At 44.1% G+C, this 25,509-nt stretch overlaps 1 protein-coding gene and 1 long non-coding RNA gene across 6 annotated transcripts in view; one reads left to right on the top strand and one right to left on the bottom strand.

Moving 5' to 3' along the window:
• The window catches only part of LOC147238896 (uncharacterized), a 40,518-nt gene that overhangs the window by 10,938 nt on the left and 4,071 nt on the right, over positions 1 to 25,509 (bottom strand). The gene's annotated exons all lie outside the window — the stretch shown is intronic.
• znf219 (zinc finger protein 219) lies at positions 1,305 to 24,138 on the top strand. Of its 4 annotated transcripts, XM_086197115.1 has the most exons (6): positions 1,305 to 1,539; positions 11,624 to 11,704; positions 12,981 to 13,062; positions 13,367 to 15,686; positions 15,820 to 15,966; positions 18,806 to 24,138. In XM_086197115.1, exons 4-6 carry the CDS (start codon positions 13,370 to 13,372, stop codon positions 19,984 to 19,986), a joined length of 3,645 nt encoding a protein of 1,214 aa, XP_086053241.1. In that variant the 5' UTR covers positions 1,305 to 1,539; positions 11,624 to 11,704; positions 12,981 to 13,062; positions 13,367 to 13,369; the 3' UTR covers positions 19,987 to 24,138. The 4 variants fall into 4 exon arrangements, with proteins under 4 accessions (XP_086053241.1, XP_086053240.1, XP_086053242.1 ...); XM_086197114.1 differs by lacking the exon at positions 11,624 to 11,704 and having other exon boundaries at positions 12,984 to 13,062; XM_086197116.1 differs by lacking the exon at positions 11,624 to 11,704 and having other exon boundaries at positions 15,820 to 15,912.

The following is a 25,509-nucleotide window of genomic DNA, read 5'->3' as shown; positions in this document are numbered from 1 at the left end:
GCATCATGGTGACCTCGATTGCCTCTCGGCAATCCTGAGATATCGTCTTCAAATGAGGTCACATTGACCTTTGACCACCAACACCTGCCTCAGTTCCTCCTCCTCATATCACGTTACCAGCGACATGAAAGGTGACGCCTAGATGCCAGGACAGTGGCCTTTGACCACCAAAATCTTGAGTCCCAGGGGACCTCTGTGCTAAATATGAGAAACAATCCTCTGAGGCGCTCCTGAGACATCACATCAGCGACAACATGAAGGATATCGCCATCAGATGAAGTAACGGTGACCTTGACCTCTTACCCACAGGGGTCTTTTCAGCCCATCTTTGAGTCCCAGCGGACATTTGTGCCAAATTCCATAACAGCATTCCGAGACAACAACAATACGATTGACGGAAAACCCACAAAAACAACGTCTCTGGAAGCACCTTCTGCCATTGAATTCAGTCATTTTCACGAATACATTAAACCTTTTAAACTTGCGCTGTACATTTTTGACAGACTGATGAAAGTGTGCTGGCAACAACAAGCTAACAGGCAACGAGTGAGCTACACGACAGGTATTTCCTATCTCTGAAGAGCTCTGTGCACATGTTCTACGTATGGAACGTCCCGAAAAACGACAAAAGTAATCGGGGCTAAGGCTCGGGCACGTTCCCAAATGATCAAAATGAAACAGATTCAAGAGGAAATAAGGCACTATGGTTTTAAAATTTAGAAGATAAAAGCAGCGCAGGACAAAGGGGACGGTACAGAGGACTTTCTCCAAACATTTCAGCTAAAACCTGCTCAGCCAAACTTGTGGAACTGGACAACTTTGACCATGTGCAGGATCAGGGAAGCAATAGGAGGAGTACCAAGCTGCAAAGTGCCAAGTACTTTTATGGTGAATGTTTCTATTCTGGTGCTTTTACTGTTGCCCCCATGTGAAACCCCTGGTGGTCCCCAGACCTTATGTTGGGAACCCCACGTCCAACCAAATATGTGCACTTTGAATCTTCCCATCCTCTGTGTGGCCATGTGCTTCCGGGGTGATGATGCCTCATAACCCTGTCATTACTTTTAACACTCACAAGTGAATTCCTCTCCTTCTCCTCCTTCTCCTTCTCCTCCTTCTCCTTCCCAAAAAACTGTCATGTCTCCCCCGCCACCCCAGATGCCATATTTAGGATGTGAGGAGATGACAGCGTTGTAAAATGGTGCCCGTGCTGAGATCACAATTAACATTTCCAACCTACATCCCCTCCCTCCCACTTTCTCCTCACAACTATTCACTCACTCCTGTACAACAAATGGGGGGAGAAACGCAAGAAGAAAGGAGAGAGAGAGAGTGAAAAGAAAAGGGGAGATGGAGGAGTGAGAGTGAGAGAGAGAGAGAGAGAGAGAGGGTGACCAAACGGAGGGAGGAGGGAGGGGGAAACGGCGTATGCTTGTATACAACCCTGATTTCCATTTTTTTCCCAACTCGTAATGTATTTAATTCAAGTGAAACGTAATCATGACGTGTCGTGTCATTAATCTCCTCGCCGCCTCTCCCGTAAGTACACTGAGTCTTTACTTTCAACATATATCCTATATCTTCATTTATCTACTCACATTTTTACACACTAGTGTGTTTACACACACACTTTTAGAAGCGGTGGCGTGAAGAATTTCTCATTTCCAAAATCCTTTTTTACTACCGTTTTTTTCTCTCTCCACGAGCCGTTATTACTAACATAGTTGTTGTGCTTTTTATTTCTCAGTTTTTTTTATTGCATGTGTGTGTGACAGAGAGAGAGACAGAGACAGAGAGAGAGTGTGTGTATGCGTGTGTGTGTGTGTGTGTGTGTGTGTGTGAGTGATTGGCATGTACGGATGTATGTAACCGCGCGCTCTGGATCACTTTACGTGTGTGTCATGTATGTAAGAAGCCGGTGAATGTGCGCGTGGCCCGACATGCATGTAACCGCCGTTGCTCGTGTTATCGTGACGTGACAAAATCCATATCCACGTACATGGATATACCAAGAAAGTTTAAAACGCTCGCAAGTGCAGGGGAACTCTCCGGGAGTGCTGGGAGCTGTATTTTCTTTTAAAAAGAGCGGAACTTTAAGCAAGTTCATCTCCGTCCAGGCGAGCAAATCCCATGTCTTCCTTTGCGAGACCTCGCCGGCGCGCAACGGCGGGTTTCGACGGTTCTCCGAGCGTAAAAGTGCAATTTCCTACATGTTTGCGACGAGCTCCGTCTTTTGTTGGCCACACATGAGGCAGCGTTTTTGTTCCTGCATCCGCGCAACAAAAAACAAAAAACAAAAACAAAAACCTCCAAACCAACAACCCCTCCAACGGAAGCCGCGTCCGCAGGCGGGTGATCAGGCTGGTGGAGTCGTTCACTCCGTGTTTACTACCACCCTGTCCTAACATGACCAGCCGCCGCCGCCGCTCGCATCCGACCACACGTTCAAGTTGGAGGCTTTTATTGCTGCGTGCTTCAATGTACATGTTTCTGGACGTGGCGTGACTTTTAGTGGACAAGATTTGGATTCGAGATGAAATCCATGATGGCACTTTTTTCTCTCCCTGCCGTCCTCCTCCTCTCTCCCTCTCTCTTTCTCTCTCACTCGTCTTTTTCCCCTCCCTTAATCTTTTGTATAGAAAATTTAAGAACAAAATGGAGCAGGGGAGAGAGAGAGTGAGTGAGTGAGTGAGAGAGAGAGAGAGAGATAGATGGGCTGACATGACACTCGCGCGCGCACGCACACACACACACACACACACACACACGCGCGCGCGCGCCACCCTCGACTTCTCTAAACTACATGTTTGATTTTTATTTTTTTATTTTTAGAAGGGGGGGGGGCGGGTTGTCCGCGGACACCATCTGCGGTCAGGGTTAATCTCGTTTCTGCGCGCGCGCGCGTGTGTGGTGTTTATTAGTGCATTGTTTGTTGATGGTTATTTATTTCATTAATGTGCCTCTAATTGAGATGGCCGCGAGAGAGAGAGAGAGAGAGAGAGAGAGAGAAGAAGAGGGGAAAGAGCGAGAGACTGAAAATGGTTGCACGTTATTGACGCACATCACAGGGGCGAGGAGGAAATTCCTCTTGAGATAAGGCGCAGACGTGTCATCTGGGTTGACCAAAGACACTCCCGTCGCCTTTTTTATATCCTCTGGAACATGTGTAGGGATCCTGAAATGCCCTATTTTTACATCCAGCCTAAATGTCACACTTTTGAGAGCGCGTGGAAGTAGGTTGCTGGTTTGTCCTACTAGCAGAGATGCTCTTATTTATTTGTCTGACAGAGGAATCTGACAGGCTTCTTAACGTCAGTGAAATATCTAACTGATACAAGCTGAGTGTAAACATACAGTCGAAGGTCATTAAAAGTGTATTCTTCTTTGTATCAAGTGCAGGGTCGGTGCCGGGGGGGGGGGGGGGGGGGCATCTGTGGGGCACCTAAACGAAGGTGAGGTGGTTTTGTCGTCCACCAGGAAGATAGCAGCTCCACAGCGTCTCTTGCGATTATAGCAGAAAATCAGCTCTGTGGTGAATAAAAGTGTAAGAGATTCAAGTTTGAAACGCGACGGATTGTTAGCACAGCGATGCTGTTTCAGTCGCTAACCCTTGCAGTCAGGGGGAGCCTCACTCACCGCGTCCCGTCAAACGCTACCTTTTCGCGGTAGGTCTATGTTACTGTTCTCGCCATGCAACTACGTGGTCGATCTCCATAGGTTAGTAGGGATTACACGAATGAACACCCATGTTAGGGTTTCTGATGCATTAGCAGTTAGCAGTGTGAAGCTAACATTAGCCTATGGAGAAGCTATAACGAGGACACTTGAATTCAACTTCACCGTGACGAAGCCACCAGCGCTTTTATGTCCTCTAAAAAGCTTCACAATTCCCAGCTGTGCTATTTCTTTATTGTATTTATGCTGGGAGAAGGAAAAACTGTTCAAATACCTGAAACTGGTGTTGACCAAGGCTTTACGCCAACAATCCTGTTGAGTTGGAGGCCAGCGAGTGGAACCTTCAACAAAGCGAGCTTCTTCCTGAACCCCTCCCGTAGGCCAAACCTTTCGTAATCATTTCATATATACACGAAAAAAAAAACAGTTGAATCTTTTTTACTCAATCAAATGAAACAAGAGAGAAAGTTGTCATGTTTAGGGTTGCAGTTGCTCATTGGTTTAATTTGTTGCCTAAAAGTCAAGTTACTCGTCAGCGCGTCAGAAGGAGTTTAATTCTTTACGTCGACTGGATCTTCTGGTTTGGATGACGTTCTACCGATGCCCTCAGTGACACCATCATGTTTTGAACTTTGAACTTTGTAGTCAACTGCCAAATTGTATCATAGGTCAAGGTCTCGATGACAGCTGGCACCCCCTCGTGGTCGCGCTAAAGCATGCTAATGCTAACAGATTTGTTCTTCAGCCGACTCTGATTATTACCATCAGATAAAATCCTCTCATCAGTGACGCTATGAAACTGCCCACATGCCGTCTTTGATACATGCTGAGCATCAGGTAATGTTTTAATTTGAAAAGATCTCTGCTAGCAAAACGCCCTACAGGTTGTCAGCTTTTTGATGTTTAAGCCCCAAACCCTCATCAGGAACCTTCCATACAAATAATTAGGAAATACCAGCGCTTCAAAAATACTCTTGTTGCTTCATTCAAGGAGAAACCTCCTCCTCCTCCTCCTCCGCCTCCTCCTCCCTCCACACCATCCTCAATACCGCCTCCTCCCCATCTTTGTACACACTGTACTGTACTTGAGGGGGCACATGCACCCCATCCAGGTGGCTCTTAGGGAAGAGACAGAAAGACAGAGTGTAAAAGCGAGAGGAGGAGTGTAGCACCAATCAAGGCTTCTGATTGATATAATTGGGTCATTAGTGCGCTGCGGGAGAGGCACCTGCTTGCCCTCAGTTCGGGAGAATCTACTGCATTGTGACATTTTGAGACTGTTGAGAGTTCTGTGGGTTGCTCAGGATTAGTGTGTATTTAGAGCATTAGGGTCTTACTTAAATAGTGCAACACTTTGTGTTGAGTTTTCAGGCAAGTTTCATACCAGTTTTTTACAAAAGAGGGCTTGTGTTTCAGACCAAAAATATTTAAATATTAAATAATTTGATGCAGCAAAGCAAGATAAGCCGGAAGGGCCACCCTGTGTGATCTAAAAGAGCAGATCCAAAGGTTAGTCTGGTTTTAGCACGCGACAACTAGGATCTCTGGACCGCATTGATGACGTGTCCCACACGTGGGACTTCTTTTTAATCTCTCAATTTGGTTTGAGAGAGGTGCACAATAGATGTCAGGAGCAGTGAGTTTGCTTGTTACTGTAAATTGAAGGTTGAAAAATTCCCACAGTTGGTAAGAACAATTCATGGATTGGGCCCAGTATCTACAATTGTCTGATTCGCTACAGGAAGTTAGGTAACTTTCCAAAACTGTCCTTAAATGTCCACTTGACACAACAATCAGCAGGTGAGCAGAGGTGAGAAAGGTTTGTCGTTCTTCTCTTTTCCTGGCTTGATTTTCCTCTTAATCTAGCCCTCGACAGCAATACCAGCATCCACTGTGGTAGCGTCTGACTGGTGGATCAACATACCAGTGCCAGCACCAAACCAGCATGGTCCAGAAATGGAGTCGAGCTGGCTAAGCTAGGTTGGTTGTTAGCCTGGTGTTAGGCTAGCCGCACACGCTTAATTTTTTTTGGAGGACTTTTACTTTTTCGTTTTGAACCCTTCATATTGGTTCAGGTGTTTGAGTGACAGCTGTGCCTTTACAGGACGTGGACATATTTGCTGTCCTTACTGAAGTGTTACTCAAGGGGCCCGCCTGTCACGTTCAAATTCAGCTTTTACACACTGGTCACACCACTTGCCATGCACGCATCAATCACGGCTCCACGCACGGCGGGCTGACCGACCCAGTACGTATCTGACCCGAAAAAGATTTGTTCAGAATGATTTGTTAATTTTAACCCAACAAGCAGTCCCAATATTAGAATGGATACCTTTGACTGCGGCGAAACATCTTTATGTTCAAATCCCCTGTCAGTAAAACAAAAATACACTTTCAAGGTGCCCTTGAGTACTGCTATCACCCCAAATTACTTCAAGAGGAGTCAACCTAAGTATCTGATATATGCATAGAAGTGTAATGTAGAAGGAAAGCGCCTCTAAGAAAGAGAACACATGCTCTGCAAATTTCCCTCGGGTGAATAAAGAATCAACTTGTGTTACTATTTTATTCTTTGGTAAGGCCCTTCTAGGTTCTCACATGTCTGATATATGTGATACGCATATTCCACAAGGAGGCCACAGAGAAGGGTCAGCAATTGTGGGAGTTCAGTTGTCTTGCTGGAGAGGACTTAAGAGGATGTGCGCCTAATCATTTATTGACATTTTTCAGTAGAAACTTGATCAGAAAAAAAAAATCCCCTGAAGGTATTTGGATCACCTGAAGAGGGTGCTTTGCTTTTTCATCCCTTTCAGGTGATCCCTGAAATGTACTCAGCTATATTCTCATGACGTTCTCATGTCTTGTAATCCTGAGTCAGACGAGTCAGTCAGGCTTCTCAATGCCTCCACTCATTGGCTTAGACACAGCGTTCCCTGTATGACTCGGAGCGAGTGCCGAGACGCTCTTATGTCTCTTAACGTTCATATTCACCCGCTCAGATCTGGCAACGTCGCGAGGCTCAGCGCTCCACTACAGCAGGGAGGTTGTGGGCTCGTGTTCCCTCCTGGAGGAGGAATTCATTCAGAAAGAGCAGAAGCTTGAGAGGTGATGGAGAGTAGAGGAGATTTAGAGGAGTGGAGATTAAGGAAGAGTAAGATTGGACGGTGAGAGACAGGAGGAGGCAGGAGGGGGATGAAAAACACAAGTGTCGTTTTTCACTCTGTTTTGCGGGTGGCCTCCTAAGATCAACAAATGATGAGCGAGCTGAGGACAGATTGAGAGTTTAAGGTCGAATAGATCCTTTTCCTCTGTCTGGCACAAAATGGTTGTATTTACGTGGACACGGACATGACCAGTTTTGCCCCTATAACAAAAAGAAAATATTCCAGCCATGCTGTTTACAAAGACGAAGGAAAATGAATATTTCTCTCGCAATCCTGTTTAAATGCCGCTATGCAAAAACAGGCTACCTCAGCTTGTCAGAAGGCCTTGGGGGGAACTAAAGTTTGCTGTAGTTTCCCTCTTATCTGGATAAAATCCTCCACACAATGGGTGACCAGGTAGTGCAGTGGTCTACTGCATCGCCTACCAACACAGGGGCCACTGGTTTGGTTCCCTGTGTTGCCTCTGGCTTGGTAGGGTGTGCGTAAAGACACAACTGGCCGAGTCTAGAGAAGCGTCCTGAATAGTACACTAGCGGCTCCTTGGGGTATTTATTTGGGGGGAGCCTCCTGGTGAATCTCCTAGTGGTAATTCAGAACCAGCGTGAATTGATGATGTACAACTGGGGAGAGAAAAGGCGGACGTATTCCAGTGACTCTGTAAACGTGTGTATGTGAGGGTAGCCCTTCAGGTCAGCCACATGTGCTTTTAGTTTCTTAAACTTGCGCAGGGACTTTGATAACTGAGCCTCATTTATCAAGCTTCATGAGCAGTTTTTGTTGTTGTTGTTGTTGTTGTTGTTTTTTCATTTTCCTTACAAGAATACAGCAGTCTCTTCAGACACAGTGGGAGGTTTTCGTCTGTATCACAGCTGAAGCTGAATCTGAGGGGAGGGGAGAGCTCTGGCCAGACAAAGTTGGACCGAAGCGGGGAGAGAAGCGGGGGTTCAGGGAAAGGTGAAGTCAAGGAAATGAACACCGTCTGTGGGGGAAGTTTGCCACGTGACCATGTGATAAAGCCAAAAAGAGCCAAATTATACTGTAACCGCACAGAGAGCGCACTCCCCTCTATTTCATTTTTCATGGTCAGACCCTCATACGCCCAGTTCTCCCTAAAGGAAACATCACCTCGCACGCACTTCATCACATGAGAGTTCACGATATCGTGGAGAAAGATACATTTGTACAGGATTCACAGAAATGTACACAAAGAGCCACAAGGCATGCTAGCTATGCCCCAATGCCTGGGCCTTAAACGTGCCAATTTTTAAGGGTACAAAGACATACAAAAACGCACTGAGCTATAAAGGGTAACAAACCACAACGTTGGAGGCCATTACTTGGAGACTGGTATAATTAACGTAAAGCTAAAGCAGATATAGTACTTCCTGCCCACACACACATGCTATTAAAAGTGTTCACACCCTCACATTTACAATTATGATGTGTAGCTTGCTGGCATGTACAAACTTGCACCTTCATAATAAAACTGTACCACTCTGTGGATATTTATACAATGACATCAAACACCCCCCTGCTCAAAAAACTTGTCTGAACATATTGTGCTCCGACTCCCTCTCTAACTATTTACCAGCAATGTGATGTATGACTCAGCAACTCCTCTTCCTTCACTCACACACACGCACACACACACACACACTGACACACACACACACACACACACACACACACACACACACACACACTTCAGTATTAATAGAATGCTGTCTTTTTTGGAGGGGAGGGGCTAATCGAAGAATGTTGACCTTGGCCACAAAAAGAGATTTTCAGCGAAGGTTATTCAATATTTACACCCTGTTTCCACATAGGTATGTCTGGACTCTCGAAGGCATTTGTTAAACTTGAAGACCAATAATTCATGTGGAACTCTCCAGAATCGCTGATGTGTTTGTGATGAACCTCTACTGTTTATTTTTGGTCCAGTATTTGCCCTAACTGGGTCGAAAAAGTTGAACTTTTACCACAGATTTTGAATATGTGTGGACAGTGTGCTAGCCAAAACAAGCTAGCAGGCTATCAGTGAGAACACCGGCCATTGCTATCTCTGCAGTGTTGGTATTCAAAATGTGTAGGTAGCGAAAACCTGATCAAACGTTTTAACTTCTATTGCCGTATACAATTGGAAACTTATGGACTCAAGGTGTGAATGTGGTGTGACCCTTCCTGATTGACAGCTGCCAATACTGAGTCATCACGTCACATTCCTACATCTAAAATGTGCTTCTGTGTCGTTTGAAGTACACAAAGAATCTCAACACAGTGGCATTGAGCTGCACTGCCAACTAGGGCTCTGGTTACATCAATGCAGTGCACAATCTGAACGCCACACCGTAGGGGCTGCATGAGCCCAACGCACAAGTATATGTCAGCCTTTACCATGAAAGTGCTGTGCAGTTTTCAGGGGTTTTTTTTTGTATATTTTGTGTCAACATTTCTCTTGGCCCCTTTTACAACACCCCCACCATCACCCTGGTTTGTTATTTTTTAAGCACTTCTCCCCAGATGACGATTCATTGCTGTGATGACCTTGTTTGTGTGTGTGTGTGTGTGTTTTTAATAGAAAGACAGTGAGACGTAACATTCCCACCACTTCGATCAGGTTGTGTACAATGGGCAGCTGACTGCATGATTTAGGTGACAGGAGCGATTTTGGTGAATTTTGTTTGATATCAATTAACATTCGTCACCTTAATAATTGCACAGTCCATTTTTGTGCAATTTCATAGTGCAGGCAATGTGCAGAAATTTGCAGATTAGCAATGAAACAGTGAAACAGTGAATAGCCTCCACGGGCAGCGGTCAAAGGTTCAGCACTAGCAGACATCTGGACGTCCCTCATTAATAGCAATAAACGATCCCTCGTCTCAAAGTTGAAGTGGTTTTAGTAAAAGGTTTCACCATTTTGCTCTATGGCTTGAAATGGCTAACGTTAGCTTTGTACTGCTAACCATTGCATTTCGGCTTCAAGCGTCATCAAAGTGGGGTTCACTAGTGAAGATGATCTCGACGAGCTAAGCCTGTAAGTCTCAACAACCTTTGTTCACCACAGAACTGACTGACTGACTCGTCACCCAAGGAACCCTGGAGATGACCACTTGCTGTCGAACCACAAAAATACATAAACCCAGCTGTTTGCTTATTTATCAACTTAAGTTGAAAAGTAGATATTAAATCTACGACTGGATAATCTTCAAATGAATACAAACGCATGCAAACCAATGGTCTACATCGTCAGATGAGGCTGTGTGAGTTTACGACTTTCAGATATATCTGCTAGCAATTAACTGCCTTTTTTATGAATGCAGACAAATGCATCTACACACACTCTGCTTCTTTCTTTTTACCTGGATTTTATGAGCTTCTGCTCCAACAGATTTGATTTTTGGCCCACTGCTGCCCCCAGCCCCCTTCCCTGCATCCTTTGCTGCACCTTATCTCCCTCTCTCCATCTATCCAAATTTTTCTTTATTGGCATGACAGGGCCAGTGGTTAGCGAACGCCACTGTCATGGTGGAACAATGTATTGTGATGGTGATATTCATATGATAATGCCATCAGACTGCTGCAGATACATTAAGATTGCCAGTCTTTCTTTTCCCCTTCTGCACCCCCCTCCCTGTCTTTCTCTGCCAGATGTATGTTTCTCTTCATGTTATGCCCCAGCCTGACACTCTCTCATACTCTCTGTTCCAGCATGTCTGTCTCTTTTTATTTTCCTTCCCCCGTTTCCCCTCAAAACCATGTTGGCAATCACATTAAACCATTTTCATTCATTTTTTTTCTCCAAGCTGCCCGGCTTGTAACACAGCGCTGTATGTTTCTCTCGCTGGCTCTTTTTCTCTGTCTGCCTCCTTTCTCATTTTTGCTCTTCGCCATGTTGGCAGGACCCAATCTACCAGCTGATATCAGCATTCCCTGGCATGCTGCCAACTGGCAACACTGCAGGAGAGAATGAGAGAGAGAGAGAGAGGGAGAGGGGGGGAGAATGAAAGAAAATTAGTGAATAATAGACGGAGGGAGGGAGCGAGAGAATGAGAGGGGGATGGGAGGGGAATGAATCAGAGAGCAAGAAGGGAAAGGAAGACAGAAAGAACAATAATAGTGGATTAAGAAAGGACTGTGTGTGTGTGTGTGTGTGTGTGTGTGTGTGTGTGTGTGAGTGTCTGTGTTTATGTGATTGATGTGGTGTGATATCCCTGTGAGTCATAGCTGAGCTAAAATGTCAACTGGCTACACGACAATCTCTTTGTCATCCAGACTCACTCTCTCTCTCTCTCTCTCTCGCTCTCTCTCTCACACACACACACACACACACACACACACACACACACACACACACACACACACACACACACACACACACACACAGCTAACAGATCATATGTGACCATACTGCCATGTAAACACAAACGCGGACGGCACACCTGCGCATGCAGGCATTCCATTGTTTCGCCACACTGATTTATGACCTTTTGCTTTGTCGTGGGCGCCTCTCCTCAGCTCCTCAACTTTATGTTGATGTGCACAAATCCAGTTTTTCTGATGCATTGCACTCCAAATTTCCGGGTGTGTGAACATGCTTGTCCCAAATGAGCTGGATATTCAGCACAGATTTCTTGGTTTTAGAGCATGCAAACACAACTTTACAGTCAGGGTACGTTCATAAAAGTGAGTTAATGCTTAGTGAATGCATGGTAATGCTTTGTTAGCAGTTAACTGATGTGTCTTGTAATAATTGACGAATGTCGTTGGTGTTAAATTCACAGTTTACAGCAAAGACAGATGGAGAACCTGGGGGAGATTGGGGTGGGGTTCGGTGGGTCACACCTCCTCTAATGATTTGCTAGGTGAGTTTGTGGTCTGCAGTTTTGTCACAATTGTCATTTTATTATCTCATCTCGAAGGATACATATACTCTACTTTTTTTTAAGAATTAGGACCGGCTGCAGGAAAGGATAGTTTATAAGAAAGTAAAATCGCTTTTATGGGTATGCAAAGGCACGATGTCAGAGTTAGTAAGAATCACTGATAAGAAGTTAGAATTAATTGCTGTCCTGTCTGGACTGATTGATGCTCGAGAAGTGTGAGGGGTTAAGAAAGGAAATAATTGATATTACTTGTTAGCATTCGGGGAAAAAAATGAAGGTAGGGAGTAGAATAGAGGTGGTTAGGGAAAGAAAACCGGGCCAGTTTTAGGAAAGGGGTTAGGATTTACAAAAGAGGGGAAATGTGTTCAGGAAAGGGCAAAGTAATGACTACCAATGGTTTCTTACTAATTTTACAGTTACAGCAAAGAGGGATTGATGGATGGAAGGTTTGGGGATATGGGTAGGGTTTGGGTTAAGTGTTACAGTATATATGCCCCAGAGCATTCATAAATGATTCATTATACTTAAGTAATGCTCCTTCAGCACTCTTTTTGCTCATTGTTAAGGCACCCCTATTGTAAAGTGTGACCAACCTTACATAAACTCTTAATCATGAGTAAGCACGGCCAAAAGCACCACACCCATGCATGCAATACATACTTCATGAATGTATCCAAGCACCGCTGCACATGTGTCCAGATTTAAGCCGCTGCTACTGTTTGAGTGTACAGGAAGGGTGTGTGGGGAAGTCAAAACATCGCTCGCCCATCCTGTTTGGGACAGTCCGTGTCCTGTGGTGGTGCCCTTAACTCCTAAACAGAAACACACTGATGCACATTCACACTCAGGCTCCTAAGCCCATGTGTGCCTACAGTATGCTGGCATGCAGAACAGGTGCGCACCTGTTGCACATTCAAGCGCAGGCGCACACCCACACAGTCTGAAGCGTAAATGAAGATCAAGTATGATTTGCTTTGTACCAAACATTTACATTAATTAACACATTCATAATAGTACCATAATGAGTGTGCATTTGATTCTCTGCCATTATGAGGGTATACATCCAAAGAGTCTCAGCACAGTTTGCTACTACCTGCTGTTCCCTGCTCAATACTTCAAAAGCATTTACACCTACGCTGACATTGATATTGCTAATTTAAGTCTTAGTTGGGCAATGGCTTCCGTTTACTGTTACTTTAAAAAAACTTTTATGTCAGAGCTCAATGTAATAATTTTGATGTTTTTTTGCCCCCAGAAGATTAAAGGAGGAGGCTGCCACAGTGTCCCCCCCCTCAGCCAAAACACTGAAGAATGGCATAACAGCATACATACTGCTGGTAATTCTGTTCACTCACACACACACACACACACACACACACACACACACACACACACACACACACACACACACACACACACACACACACACACACACACACACACACACCTACCTGCATTACATACAAAACTGTTAAGTGTTGTCTTTTTGGCTATTTTCCAAATTTGGTGAAGGTCGAGTTACAGTTAAGGGTAATTATGCACAACATGCAAATGTAACCTTTCCTCTAGGTTTTTAAAGTTCTTTAAAGTCACCACTCACTATTGTGTTCCTCCTTCTGTCTTTTTTTTTTTTACAAATAGAGGATGGATTCCCCACCAGAGTGTGTGTTGTCTCTTTCTTGTGAGCAGCCCCAGTCCCCCCCAACATTGCCATCTCTGGATCACAGCCCACAGGCTTCCTCGCTTCATGCCCAGCTCTCCCTACCTAACAGCCCAGTTGCCCTGCCCATCCATAGCCCAGAACCTTCCCCTCAGAGTCCAGACACCACGCCTTATTTCCCCCTCTCTCCCTTCACCCTCCACGAAGACAATGACAACAATCACCATGGCGTTGATGATGAAGATAATGAGGAAGAGCTTGATGGAGGTCCTCCTTCCCCGACCCCAGCAGTAGCTTTATTCCCAGGAGGGGGAGGAGGATCTGAAGCTGGATGCAGCCCCTGTTTGGACTCCTCCCCTCCAGCTACACCATCAGCACCACTCCTCGGGTTTGGAGCTCTGGAGCTGGCCCTTTCTTCAGGGCAGAGCGGAAACTGCAATGACGAGCTAGACCTCCAGCTCTTCCAGAAGGATACTGTTACCAGGGCATTACCTGGAGTAGGAGGAGCCTCATCAGGGCCTTCGCTCAGGTTTCCCTGTCATGTTTGTGGGAAGAGATTCAGATTCCAAAGCATTTTATCTCTTCATGCAAGAGCTCACAGTTTGGACCGGTACCGCCGTGCGTCAGCGCTCTATCGGACTGGACTCCCCTCAGCGCCCCTAAAACAGCACCTCAAGGTCCAACAGAACCACAAGGACATAATTCAGAACCACCGAAGACACTCTAACCAGCGTTTACTGCCAGGGACTCTCATCAGTCACCTCACAGAAGGGGAGGATGTTGATGGTGAGGTGAAAGGTTTAGAAAATGACTTGCAGACAGAGCAGAACCCACACTTTGTGCTGGATGACAGCACAGCATTGACACCTCCACTAACAGAGGACCCTCTTTCTGTGACCTCTCCCTATCTCTCTAATCCAATAGGGGAGGCTTCGTCTACACCAACAATACCTACATTTCGATGTCATGCCTGCAAAGGCAAATTCCGAACAGCTTCAGAGTTGGCGCGGCATGTCCGCATTCTCCACAACCCGTATAAATGCACTCTTTGTCCTTTTTCTGCCAGTCAAGAAGACAGCCTGGCATCTCACTTGAAGGAGTGCCACCCGTCACCTGAGGTGCATGCTTTGCCACCGGCCTTCAATTCCAGGCCCATCATAGCTACCCCAGACACTCCTGTGCCCACCCCAACCCATACCCCAGCCCCAACCCCAAGTAATCCACAGATGACATCAGCTGCAACAGTGGCTGCATCTTCCTCACTGCCAGCATTTCGCTGTGATACATGTGGACAGCGGTTCACCCAGTCTTGGTTTCTCAAGGGGCACATGCGAAAGCACAAGGATTCCTTGGACCATAAGTGCCAGGTATGTGGTCGTGGCTTCAAAGAGCCGTGGTTCCTCAAAAACCACATGAAAGTGCATCTCAACAAACTTGGGCTGAAAGCTGGGCTGGGAACCCTCGGGGGACCAGGAGGTGCTGAGCAGCAGGCCAAAGGCTCTGCAAGCAATCAGTCCCTTAATGCCCTCTACTCCAGCCTCCTTTTGGCCCAGCGAGGAGGTGTGCGAGGTGGACAAGGAAGGTCTGAGAGGGACACTGGAGGCAGAGCAGGCATGGGATCAAGTAAGTCAGCCATCCTGGGCTACCTGGGGCTGCCTAGTGATGGTAGTGGGGCCAGCTGCATGGAGAGGCTCCAAGCTGTGGCCCAAGTGGCTGAGATGGGAAATGGCGGTGGCATTAGTGGCTCAGGAGGAGGAGGAGCAGCAGCTAGAGGAGGGGGCACCAGTGAAACCACAGTATCAGTATCTGAGGGAGGGGACCAGGCCAGTTGGTGGCAGCTAGTGGCCCGCAGCTTGGCAGTAGCTCAGCAGCAGCAGCAGAGGCCCCACCAACGAGGCCAGCAGCAAGGCCAACGAGGCCATAGCCGCAGCTCTGCAGTAATGGAGGCCGACCAGGTCAGAGCCTACATGGGAACAAGAGAGGCATCTGGAGGAGCAGGAGGGTCATGGGAATGCCCAGACTGTGGGAAGCTATTCCGCAGCCTGCAGCAGGTGGTAGTCCATGCTCGTGTTCACTCTCAGAAGCATCAGAAAGGTGGTGGCAGTGAGGAGGAGGGGAGTGGAAGTTCAAGAGGAGTGGGGCAAGGAAGAGGTGGAGGTGATGGGGTACATGAATCACAACTACATGGAGGAGGATCCCAACAAACTGGAGACCAGAGACAGGAATCTAAAATACACACTGGTGGATCACAGCAAGCAGGAACGGCTACAGGGTTTCATTCTGTCATGTCAAGCTTCAAAGGTAGGTCATATCTGACCTTTCTTGTAGTCTATTTGACTGATTGCTGCTTATAAGAGTTTTAATAGTCTATATTGTCCTCATATTGTTGTAAAATTCTCACCGGCTTTTGTCTTAACATTTTTTCCTCTTTCAGGAGAAAATGGTTTGACAGCACTCTCCTCGATGCCGTCAGTTCCCACCAGGGAGCGAGTGCGTGGTAGAGGAATAAAAGACTGCCCCTACTGTGGTAAAGCCTTCCGTTCATCACACCATCTCAAAGTGCACCTGAGAGTTCACACAGGTGAGAAACTGCTGTGAGTTTAATAAACCACCTTTAGTTTTTTAACTTTCATAAGTCCCTAGAAAGGAATCAAAACTGTCAATTTTGCAGCACTACCTTTTTCTATTATACTGGTTCACCCCAGAGAGCTGGCCAGTGCTCGTCATAGCCCCATTCTGCAGGCAACTAAGTAGCTCCACTGGAGAGACTCTTAGTTAGGTGCCTTGCTGAAGGGCAGGGCTGGCATTCACAGTGCACCGAGACAGAATTATTCAAACAGCCGACCCCTTTGTTCCAATTAAAACAAACAGACACTTAACAGCAGGCTTGGAATAGTCACTTTGTAGGAAGCCCTCCCCTTTGATCTAGCTCATCAATTAACTTTAGAGTAAAACACAAAGTGATAAACTCCACATCAAAAATATCTGCAATAAGCAAAACAAATTTCCATAACCTAACAATTTGACTGAAGAGAATATAATTATCCTACCCATTCACGATAACAAATTTAATGAAGTCTGTGATTTTGATAGAGGTCAGAGAATCACAGCAGCAGTCGTACACCACTCAAGACAAGCTGCATTCATAGAAGCCCAAAGGAAAATGTCTAAAGCTTGCTGAAGTCACGGCAAAGTCAATGAATGGCTGAAGTCGTTGCACAGATAGTTCACAAGTCGTTCAGCTAGCAGATGGCTACAACTGAGCTACCCTGCAATGTTAGCTATTTATAGCTTTCAACAAATTTCCCAGCATAACAGGCTTTTCTCAATTCTTATGGTCTGGCTGTACATGACAAGAATGACATGTTCAGAAATTGTTAGCAAGCACTTCTGAGCACCAGATCCCTGAGTAAAGATTTAGAGAGCTTGGTAAAAGGGTGGGTTGACATGTCTAATTAGAACTACCCTTTGGACCGAACTGCTGCGGGGGGGATGTGTTTAGGCTACATAAAACAGAATGAAGATACTTGATGTATCAGCATTGTACCATATGTTATTTGGATTACATATGCTGTGTCTTGGGTGAACACTTAAGTATGCGTTTATATTCTCTGACCTCATTCTGTAATAATACCTGCTGGAGTGTATTATGTAATGGCTCTACACACACTCAAAAACGGAGGAACAGGACAAGTACAGTTATGTACATACAGGTACATTTTTGAATGTCACTTAAAGCTCCATTTTTATTGCAAAGATACAATATTGATCTCACAGAGGCCAGAAAGGCACATTTCTATGAGCAAAAAGGGTACAAAGTGAACTTCAGGCCACACAATTTTCTTTCAAAAGGGTATCATTGAACAACAAGAATTTGTACCCTTTTAGGTACATACTGATACTGCTATTTTTTGAGTGTGCAGGCTCTTAAAAAATTAAGACATACTGAATTTCTGGTGACAAGTAGGACTTTATGAAAACTCTCACAGCACTCACTCACACTATTCAATTAATTATCCATATTCATAAGACTTTATCTGCATGCGTCATTGTCATTTTGTAATTATTTGCCATTGTTAGATGTATTTGATCAAAAGTAATACCCCTTTTTCATTTTTGAGGCAACCCACAACAGCAAGTAATTCGAGCATATCAAGCAAGGCACTGACAAAAATGCATTCTATTAATTCTATGTAATATTGCAATCAGGACTCGTCTATAGCCGACTTGACCTATCACATCGCAGCTCTATTATTCATGACACCATACAGCTCTTTTTCTGATGCACCATTGGTTCTCTGTCTCATCAAATGATTACTACATGGTCAATTATTTAAGTGAAGGCATCAAATTATACCCTCCTGATATTACTATCCTCTTCAGACCATCATTACCCTTAGAGATTTTTTTCCATTATTACTTTTTGATTTGGTAAAATATTCAAATTGTTCATACTTCTGCGTGTGCAGTGTTCCTTTTGTGTAATCTTTTTTTTGTTCTTGCGAATGATATCATTTCCACTTTTCATTGGTAATACATTTTCTGCCCTTCACATGCCTCACACGATGACCCCCTCCCTCTTATCTTCCTCAGCAGTGTCATTTTTAATCTGTGGTGCAATACTGCCATCTCCTCTCTAAGCATGTAACTACAATTCCCAGGGAACAGTGATCCAAGTACAGTTATGTTTGCTCGTGAATCATCAAATATCACTGCTTGACATAGTTAACAGCCATAACACATTTCAGAGATTTCTATTTTCCAATTTTTTTTTATTTCAATATTCTATTCTCCAGACAAACATCATCTCAGTTTATTATTTATATGAAAATAATTCATATTTGTGATTTTTGTAAATGGAATATGGAAGTATACTTTGTATCTTTAATTTTAAAAAACCAAGCAGAGTGGAATATCAATTTGAAAAATGATGTACAATCAAAATTACTGGCACTTCAATCAGATTTCTTACAACAGGTAAAATAAATGTGAGTAAAATGTTCTCATGTAAATATAAACCTTTTTTATTTAACCTGAGACTCAAAAAGTTTCTACAATTTTTTTGCTTGCTGAGTTGATCTTGTTTGAAGGACTTTTGAACGGTGTAGGACAAATCCAAGTGGCCATTTTTGAACCCAGAATTCCCAAAAGTTTTGGATTTGCAAATAAAATCATTGGATTCAGAAACAAACATCTTTAAATCTTTTTATTAACCAAAAGCCTATATAAAGAAACAACATTCACTGTTTAAAAAAGGTATACATGCAAAACCACTGCTACTGTGTATGGACATTTTAGTAAAGTCAGCTAGCTGAGTACTCATTCTCTTTTCTCCTCAGTTGGTGTTTAATTGTTAGGCACCACCTGAGTGAAAACACACCATTTCTCCTTACCTACCTTATTAATCTTCATTCTTCTAGGTGAGAGACCCTACAAATGCCCCCACTGTGATTATGCGGGTACCCAGTCAGGCTCACTTAAGTATCACCTTCAGCGGCACCACAGGGAGCAACGCAACAACTTGTCCAGCTCCTCCAATTCTTCCTCTGCTGGACTTAACTCCACTATCAGTACTTTGACCTCTGGAAACACTGGGCTGAGTAAGCAGCGCAGATCTCAACTCAATCACTGCCCAAGCAGCCGAGGAGCAACTAACACCACCACATCGAGGCCTAGCCAGCAGTCCTGGCTCCTGGGGCTTCCAGACCAACAAGACCATCACAAGGCCTTGGCGGCTTTAAGGGATGTTGACTTAGAAACCCAGTACAGATATCTGTCTGGGGTGATGGGAGCACTTTACCAAGGTGGTATGGAGGGAGGATGGATCAGGGAGTCTCCCCCACCAAAGGCCCTCAAAGTATCCCGACGTAAGCCCCTTACCACTAGCCGAATGGTTCAGCTGTCAAGTGAAAAGGAAGGGCCAGCATCTTCAACTCAAGAGGGTGGGTTTGAACCACTTGATCTTTCCCGTCGTCCTTCCCCTGGCCTTGGAGGGATGGAAGAGGATGGCATCATGCGGGAAGGAGGAGATCCTCTTGGTGGTGGTGAGGATAGCTCAGCAGGGGTCAAATTGAGCCAGTGTTTGGACTGTCCTTTTCGTACATCCTCTGCTGAGCTGATGGCCATGCATCTCCAGGTCAACCACACCAGTAAGTCCAGACGTAAACGTGGCTCTTCAGCTACTCTAGACGAAGATGGAACCACAAAGGCTCCCAAACACCACAATGACCATTCTGAACTTGATTCCCTTGGAATATGGAGGCATGTCAGTGAGATTGGATCCCAAGCACCCGTGAGGGAATGGTCCTCAAACCAGACCCAGACCCTCAACGGACTCTCTCAGGATGCAACAGAACATCTTGCCGATGACATCGACCACTTAGACTCCAACTTGGCTTCGATATCCCACACATTAAGCGACAGTCTGGCCCTCCAGGGCAAGATAGAAGAGGATGACGAAGAGCAGGAGGAGGAGGAGTTGGATGAGAACTTAGAGAGTAGCAGTCTTGAGGATTCACCAAGACTGGACAAGGATCTGAAGATGCCCCTCACTCTTTCACCAGCCTTCAACCACATGGCAGGAGAGGAGGAAACAGATTAGAATTGGGTTATGCCCTTTAAGCTTGAAGGCTGGGTTCATGAAGTGAAGAAAGGATGGGAAGCTTTACAGTGATAAAAGGGGTTAAGGGTTAAATTAATATTTGCCCCTTTATAGTTCAACTTCTGAACAGAGGAGGCACGACCCCCAATGTATTAGAGGCTTGTAAAAAAGTAAGTATGGAGAGGAAAAGCATTGCATTCCCTACAACATTATATTCTGATATGGTGATCCTCCACCCAAAAAATGTACGAATACATCTTTTCAGGACTTTTTGACCATGTTTTCTATTCCTTTTTTCAACTTTCACTTCAAGATGGATTTTTAAGATGGCCTCCAATTTGATAAATGAAAGAAACAATCTTGCATTTATTCAACACTAGTACTGGACTGTGTATCCAAGACTACTACACTGTTGACGCCAGCTGTGAAGAAATGTTCTCATGACTGACCAGTAAGCAGTTTGAAACCTCAAATTTGAAGTTCCTCCTCTATCTACACCGAAGTGGGGGAAAGTTTATTCCAGAAAGCCAAGACATTTGGTATTCCTTCATGAGGTAACTGTTGCAGGCTGTGTGCTTTCCCTAAACTATATATTAATGCCTTGTGTGTCAGTTTCTAGAGGATTGTCCAATGGGAAAAATGAAAGAAAAATTTGTAAAATTTTCTTTGTTTTCAGTTAGTGCCTGTTCATGTATGTCGTCAAGGGGAGCCTCTGCTATTCCTGCGCCTCTGAGGCTCTGATAGGTCATTAATTTTATCTGAATATACAGTTTAAAACAATTTTAAGTATATTTGTGGTTCTAGGGTGTTGTGAATAGTTAAGTTGTAAAAGAAATGTTACAGCATAGTTTGAAGTCCTTGACAGCAGCCGTTTGTGGGCCGGCTTGAAAAGAAAATAACAAAAGTTGGTGATATATGTATAAAGTGATTAAATAGGGGTCACAGTTCACATTTCAGTGCTTACAAAGATGCCGTAGAGGTTGGTTGCCAAGGCAACTCAAGGTTATCATCGAAAAATGGAAAAGAACAAAACCCAGAGCAGAAGACTGTTTGAGAGCTGTAGGGACGTTGCTCGAGCCCCCAAAACAATCAACATTTTTGAGAGACAAATGTGGAATTACAAAGGAACAATTTCCTGTTTTGCTGTTGAAGTGAACATGGTAACTAATGAAAACGAAAGCGGTATTTCTGCCAAACAGGTCAAAATCTGGGAGACAAACTTGGGGTATAGTGTCTTTTGATGAGTAGGTTCCCTCTCTTCTTCTTTTTTATATAAGAAAAGACAATGGTAGGAGTAATTATTAAAACACTAACAAATGCATAGACATCCCAGTAGAATATGTGTAGCTTTTGTTAAGACAAGAAAGGAAGAAAAAAGCGGACATTTGTTTATTTTCCTTTGAAGATGCTTACAGAAAAAGGTTATCAATATAGGTAATATTGATTATAATGTTTGTGAGCTAAGACTAGTTGGAATGTCTATACAGAGCACTGTGCAAAGTTTGAGTTTCCAAAGTAGTTGTTTTTATTTTGACCTTATCTATAGACCAAACGTTTTTTCAATGGAAGTTGTCACTTTCTGTTGTTGTTTGAAATGTGTAGAGTTGTGGTTTCAATGGGTTGACCTCATCGGTGCTACCCGCATTAAGGATCCAACCATTGAACTGGTTGTTAAAGAAAGTTCACAGGTGGTTTGCGTAAACAAAACACACAAAACCAATCTCACTATGAATCTGTGTGATCAGAGGGAATAGTTGGAAAAGAATCTGAATGTAAGATGATAATATTCCTAAACTCTGGTTAACGGTAGCCAAGAATTACCGTGCTTGTTATTGCTTTTGCCAGTTACCTTTTTATCAAGCTGTCCTGGTCCTTGCTCCACCCCTTCTGCCAATCTGGGGTTGTCCATCGACTAGAATGTGCTTGCTCCATAATTTGTGGGGTCACCTAATGCTACTTTTCACCATTCACCAAGCTGAAGGTTAATGTGGGGATTCAAACCAGCGACCATGGTGTTGGTGGGCTGCAGAATACACCTGCGTGCCAAATGACCTCAGCTCGTTTTCTCTTAATGATGATTTATCTCAAGGCTCTTCTCTTGCAATAACTTTGCTGACTCATCATCTTGAAAGACATCTTTGTTTTCTCCAGATCAACTCCTTATCTCACTTTTCTCAACTTTTGACTCTTCCTGAGAAAACATCCTTTACTTTTCTTGAGATAAATCAACACGCAGCTACAAGTAAACAAGCGTCTTCATCTTGAATATTTGAGGTGATCTTGAGAGAACTGCATTTTCCAAGTAATAGCAAGCCCGGCTGTTCAAGGCTTCTGTGGGAACCTCTATCCATACCAGGCTGGTTTCAGATGGGGTAGTAATTGATTACAACCACATATTAATGCGCATTAATGTGTTTGAGTTCTTTCTTAGAGCACCTTATAAGTTTTGTAGTCAAAGTCCCTTAGTGGTGTCTCCTTAACAACTACTGTCAATGCCACCGTGCCTTCTGTTTCAAGCACTTCCTGGTGTATTTTGTAAAACTCACCAAAAGCACTTAGCCTATATCTACACTCTCTCTCTCTCTCTCTCTCTGTTCTTCCACATCCTCTCTCCTTCCATCTCCCATTGAGCTAATCTTTTTCTATTCCTCGGGGAAGCTGTTTTCATACCAGATTTCTCTCCCACTGTTCAAACCTGTTCGACCTTAAACAAGGTCAGTGGGCCTTAAAGCATTCTGGCATGGCTAGAAGCTTGAAAGAATGGACTACCTAACCCTTAGACGAGTGAAGAAAAAATCATTAGAGGTTAGAAGACTTTGGTCTTAATACTAACACTTGGTAAACCAAAGCCCAGGTCTAAGACTAATGAATATTATATTCAATCTCATGAGGTGCCAAAATATGTCCAATGTGACACTAAAGCAACTTGTTAAATCATAAATTCACCTTCCTCTCTCTTTCCTCTTCTTCCTTTCTTCTACAACTCCCTCCTCATCTTAATCTCGCGCTTGCTCTTCCTCCACGTCCCTCTCTTGTCCGTAAACTGTCGATCTCTAGCACCACTCCAAGGTGACGTGTACTTTCTGGTATTGAGGCCTTTTATTATTAGATTTTTATTTCGATTCATGTGGTGTTTGTTCAATCCCCTTGAGATGGAAAATGCTCATCTTATAATGATAATTATTATTGTTTTGGCATTATGGTTTAAAAAAAATGACAAAAAAATGAGAAATGTGTTGTTGAATGTTGTACAGATAGCACTAGAGATGTTGTGTTTTTTGCTTTTTTTTAAATGAGAGCACAAACTTGAGTGATGGTCCCTTCTACTCCTCCCACCGGCAGATGGGAATAAAATGGCCTGCCAATCAATTTAGTTGTCTAATGACAAAAATGTCCCCAGCGATGACAGATTTTCAAAATAAACCTTTTGTGTAAGTAGCGTTCTTCTCTGGAGATTTGAATGTACCAAAAGGCAGCCTCTGAATCAAAGTCCGATCCCAAATTTACACAAAGACAAATCATTTCTGAAAGACTGAGGCAGCACTTGAGTCACAATCTGTTCCTCATTGAAGGTATACTTTGTTCTCTGTGGAAATACACACTTTTAACAATTTCACATGAAGTTTTAGCTGACTTCCTCTGTTCTAAGTAGTCAATGATGGATGATACTGAGACAAAGGGTTTTTTAAAGTTACATCAAACATTTTTGCACGTTTCTATAGCTGATAGATGCAAACTAGGCAATGTACTGTATGAGCAGAGCTGCATGTTTCCCAATTAGGACCTCTTGTCAGTTTAGTTGAGTACAGTGCATATGTCAAGTATTTGAACAATAAAATAACTGGTCTGAAGAAGGAGAATGACACTGGCAGGATTTGGTGTGTACTCATGTAAAGACATCCGTGAATGAAAGTAGGCATTCACCCAATATTTCAAGAACTTGGACGGAAGCTCCCAGTTCGACTACAGCATTCCTCCTAGAGTTGGTCGGATTCTAGCACTGAGAGAAGTAAGAGAAGAGCAAATCTGTGCTTTAGAACTCCTTGAGTATTCTTTCTATACGGTGTCCATGGATTCTTAATCCATGCAGAGAAGCTCTCATACCAGTTGCCCTAATTATGCATTTTGCTTGGTTTGATGCTAACCTCTAATACTGGGGGGGGGGGGGGGGGGGCAAACACTAATCTAATCAAGTTAATCTCTCTAACCTAGAAGCAAGCTAACATGCTAACACTGAAGGTGTCTGCTCACCTTCACGTGAGCTCTCACATCACCACTGGGACGCAGGTGCCTGCTAAAGCTCCGTGTGGTTGATCCTTGATGTGAGATCCCAAGTGTTGCATACTGAAGCTACGTTGTTTGCACTTTACATGAAGACGTGACAGACTCAAATTTGTAGACAGGACCGAGTCCATACTTGCCCACATTGGAACCCTGCAGGACTTTTCTGTTCAGACGAATCTGATTTAGCCTTCATTTAAGGACAGACTTCATGTTGTGTTTTGTACCAGACGTTTTACTCCTTACTGTGAATGGAGACAGTTCAGTAACATGGTGGGCGTTGATGGCACATGTATGTGCACAGTTTCCAACATAACAAGTACAGATTTGTGTCTCTTTCATTGTTCTATGCCGACATCCTGGGTTAAGAAGAAAAAAATTCTCCACGAAAACAAAATATACCTCTTCCTAAATTGCACATAGTAATTGTTTAAATGTAGGTAAAAACTGCACCTTATCTCCTGATTGTGATCAGATCCTATTGCCAAAAGCACCACGATATACTTTACGTATGGTACCTGCGATTGTGTCGAGGGTGAAGAGAGAAATCTTGGTGAGGTGAGGGGGCCATGCTGGGTTTGGGCTCTTGTGTAGTTGACTGCCATTGCAGTGAGGGAAAACTGATCTAACATAGTAGTGACTAATATGACTTTGTGGACAGATAAAAAAATAAAAATAAAACACATTAGAAATTAATAAACACAAATAAAACAATGCTGTGTCTCTTTTTTATCTATTCTTAGTGACTTGTGGCTTTCTAGAAGGAAATGCTGTGGATACTTGAATGCACGGTTCTGACAAATGTGTCAATAAGAGGAGCTGCTCAGCAAAATGCAGATGTGCAGGCTGGAGAGATAGAGGAGAGAGCCCTCTTGTGGCCATGGGTGGAATGGTTGGTGAGAAATGGCGAGAAATGAAACCCTTCTCCACCCTGACCCTTGCTTCTCCAACAGATTTGCTACAAAGAATGATTTACCAATGTGAAAACTTCCTTTTGAGAGGGACTCCGATCATTTGAATTTAGAGGACGATGTTTCAGGGAACCTTGAGGAAGGCCCCCCCCCAGTGGAGGGAAGTGTTTGGCGTTGCATGGGCCAGGGGCGTCGGTAACAGCTTCTAACAGACTAGGATTGTAGTTGTACAGTACGAAGAGCCTGGAGGTCTGACTCATAGGTGACTTAATCATTGTGGCTCCTGCCGGAGATGTGAAAGCAGCTCAGCTCCACGCGAAAGCACAGACCT

Source organism: Aulostomus chinensis, chromosome 24, assembly GCF_037954235.1.
Source record: "Aulostomus chinensis isolate RoL2024-O1b breed Wild chromosome 24, RoL_Achi_v1.0, whole genome shotgun sequence".
Lineage (NCBI taxonomy): Eukaryota > Metazoa > Chordata > Actinopteri > Syngnathiformes > Aulostomidae > Aulostomus > Aulostomus chinensis.
The sequence above is the reverse complement of the archived record's forward strand: the minus strand, read 5'-3'. Positions and strand labels throughout refer to the sequence as shown.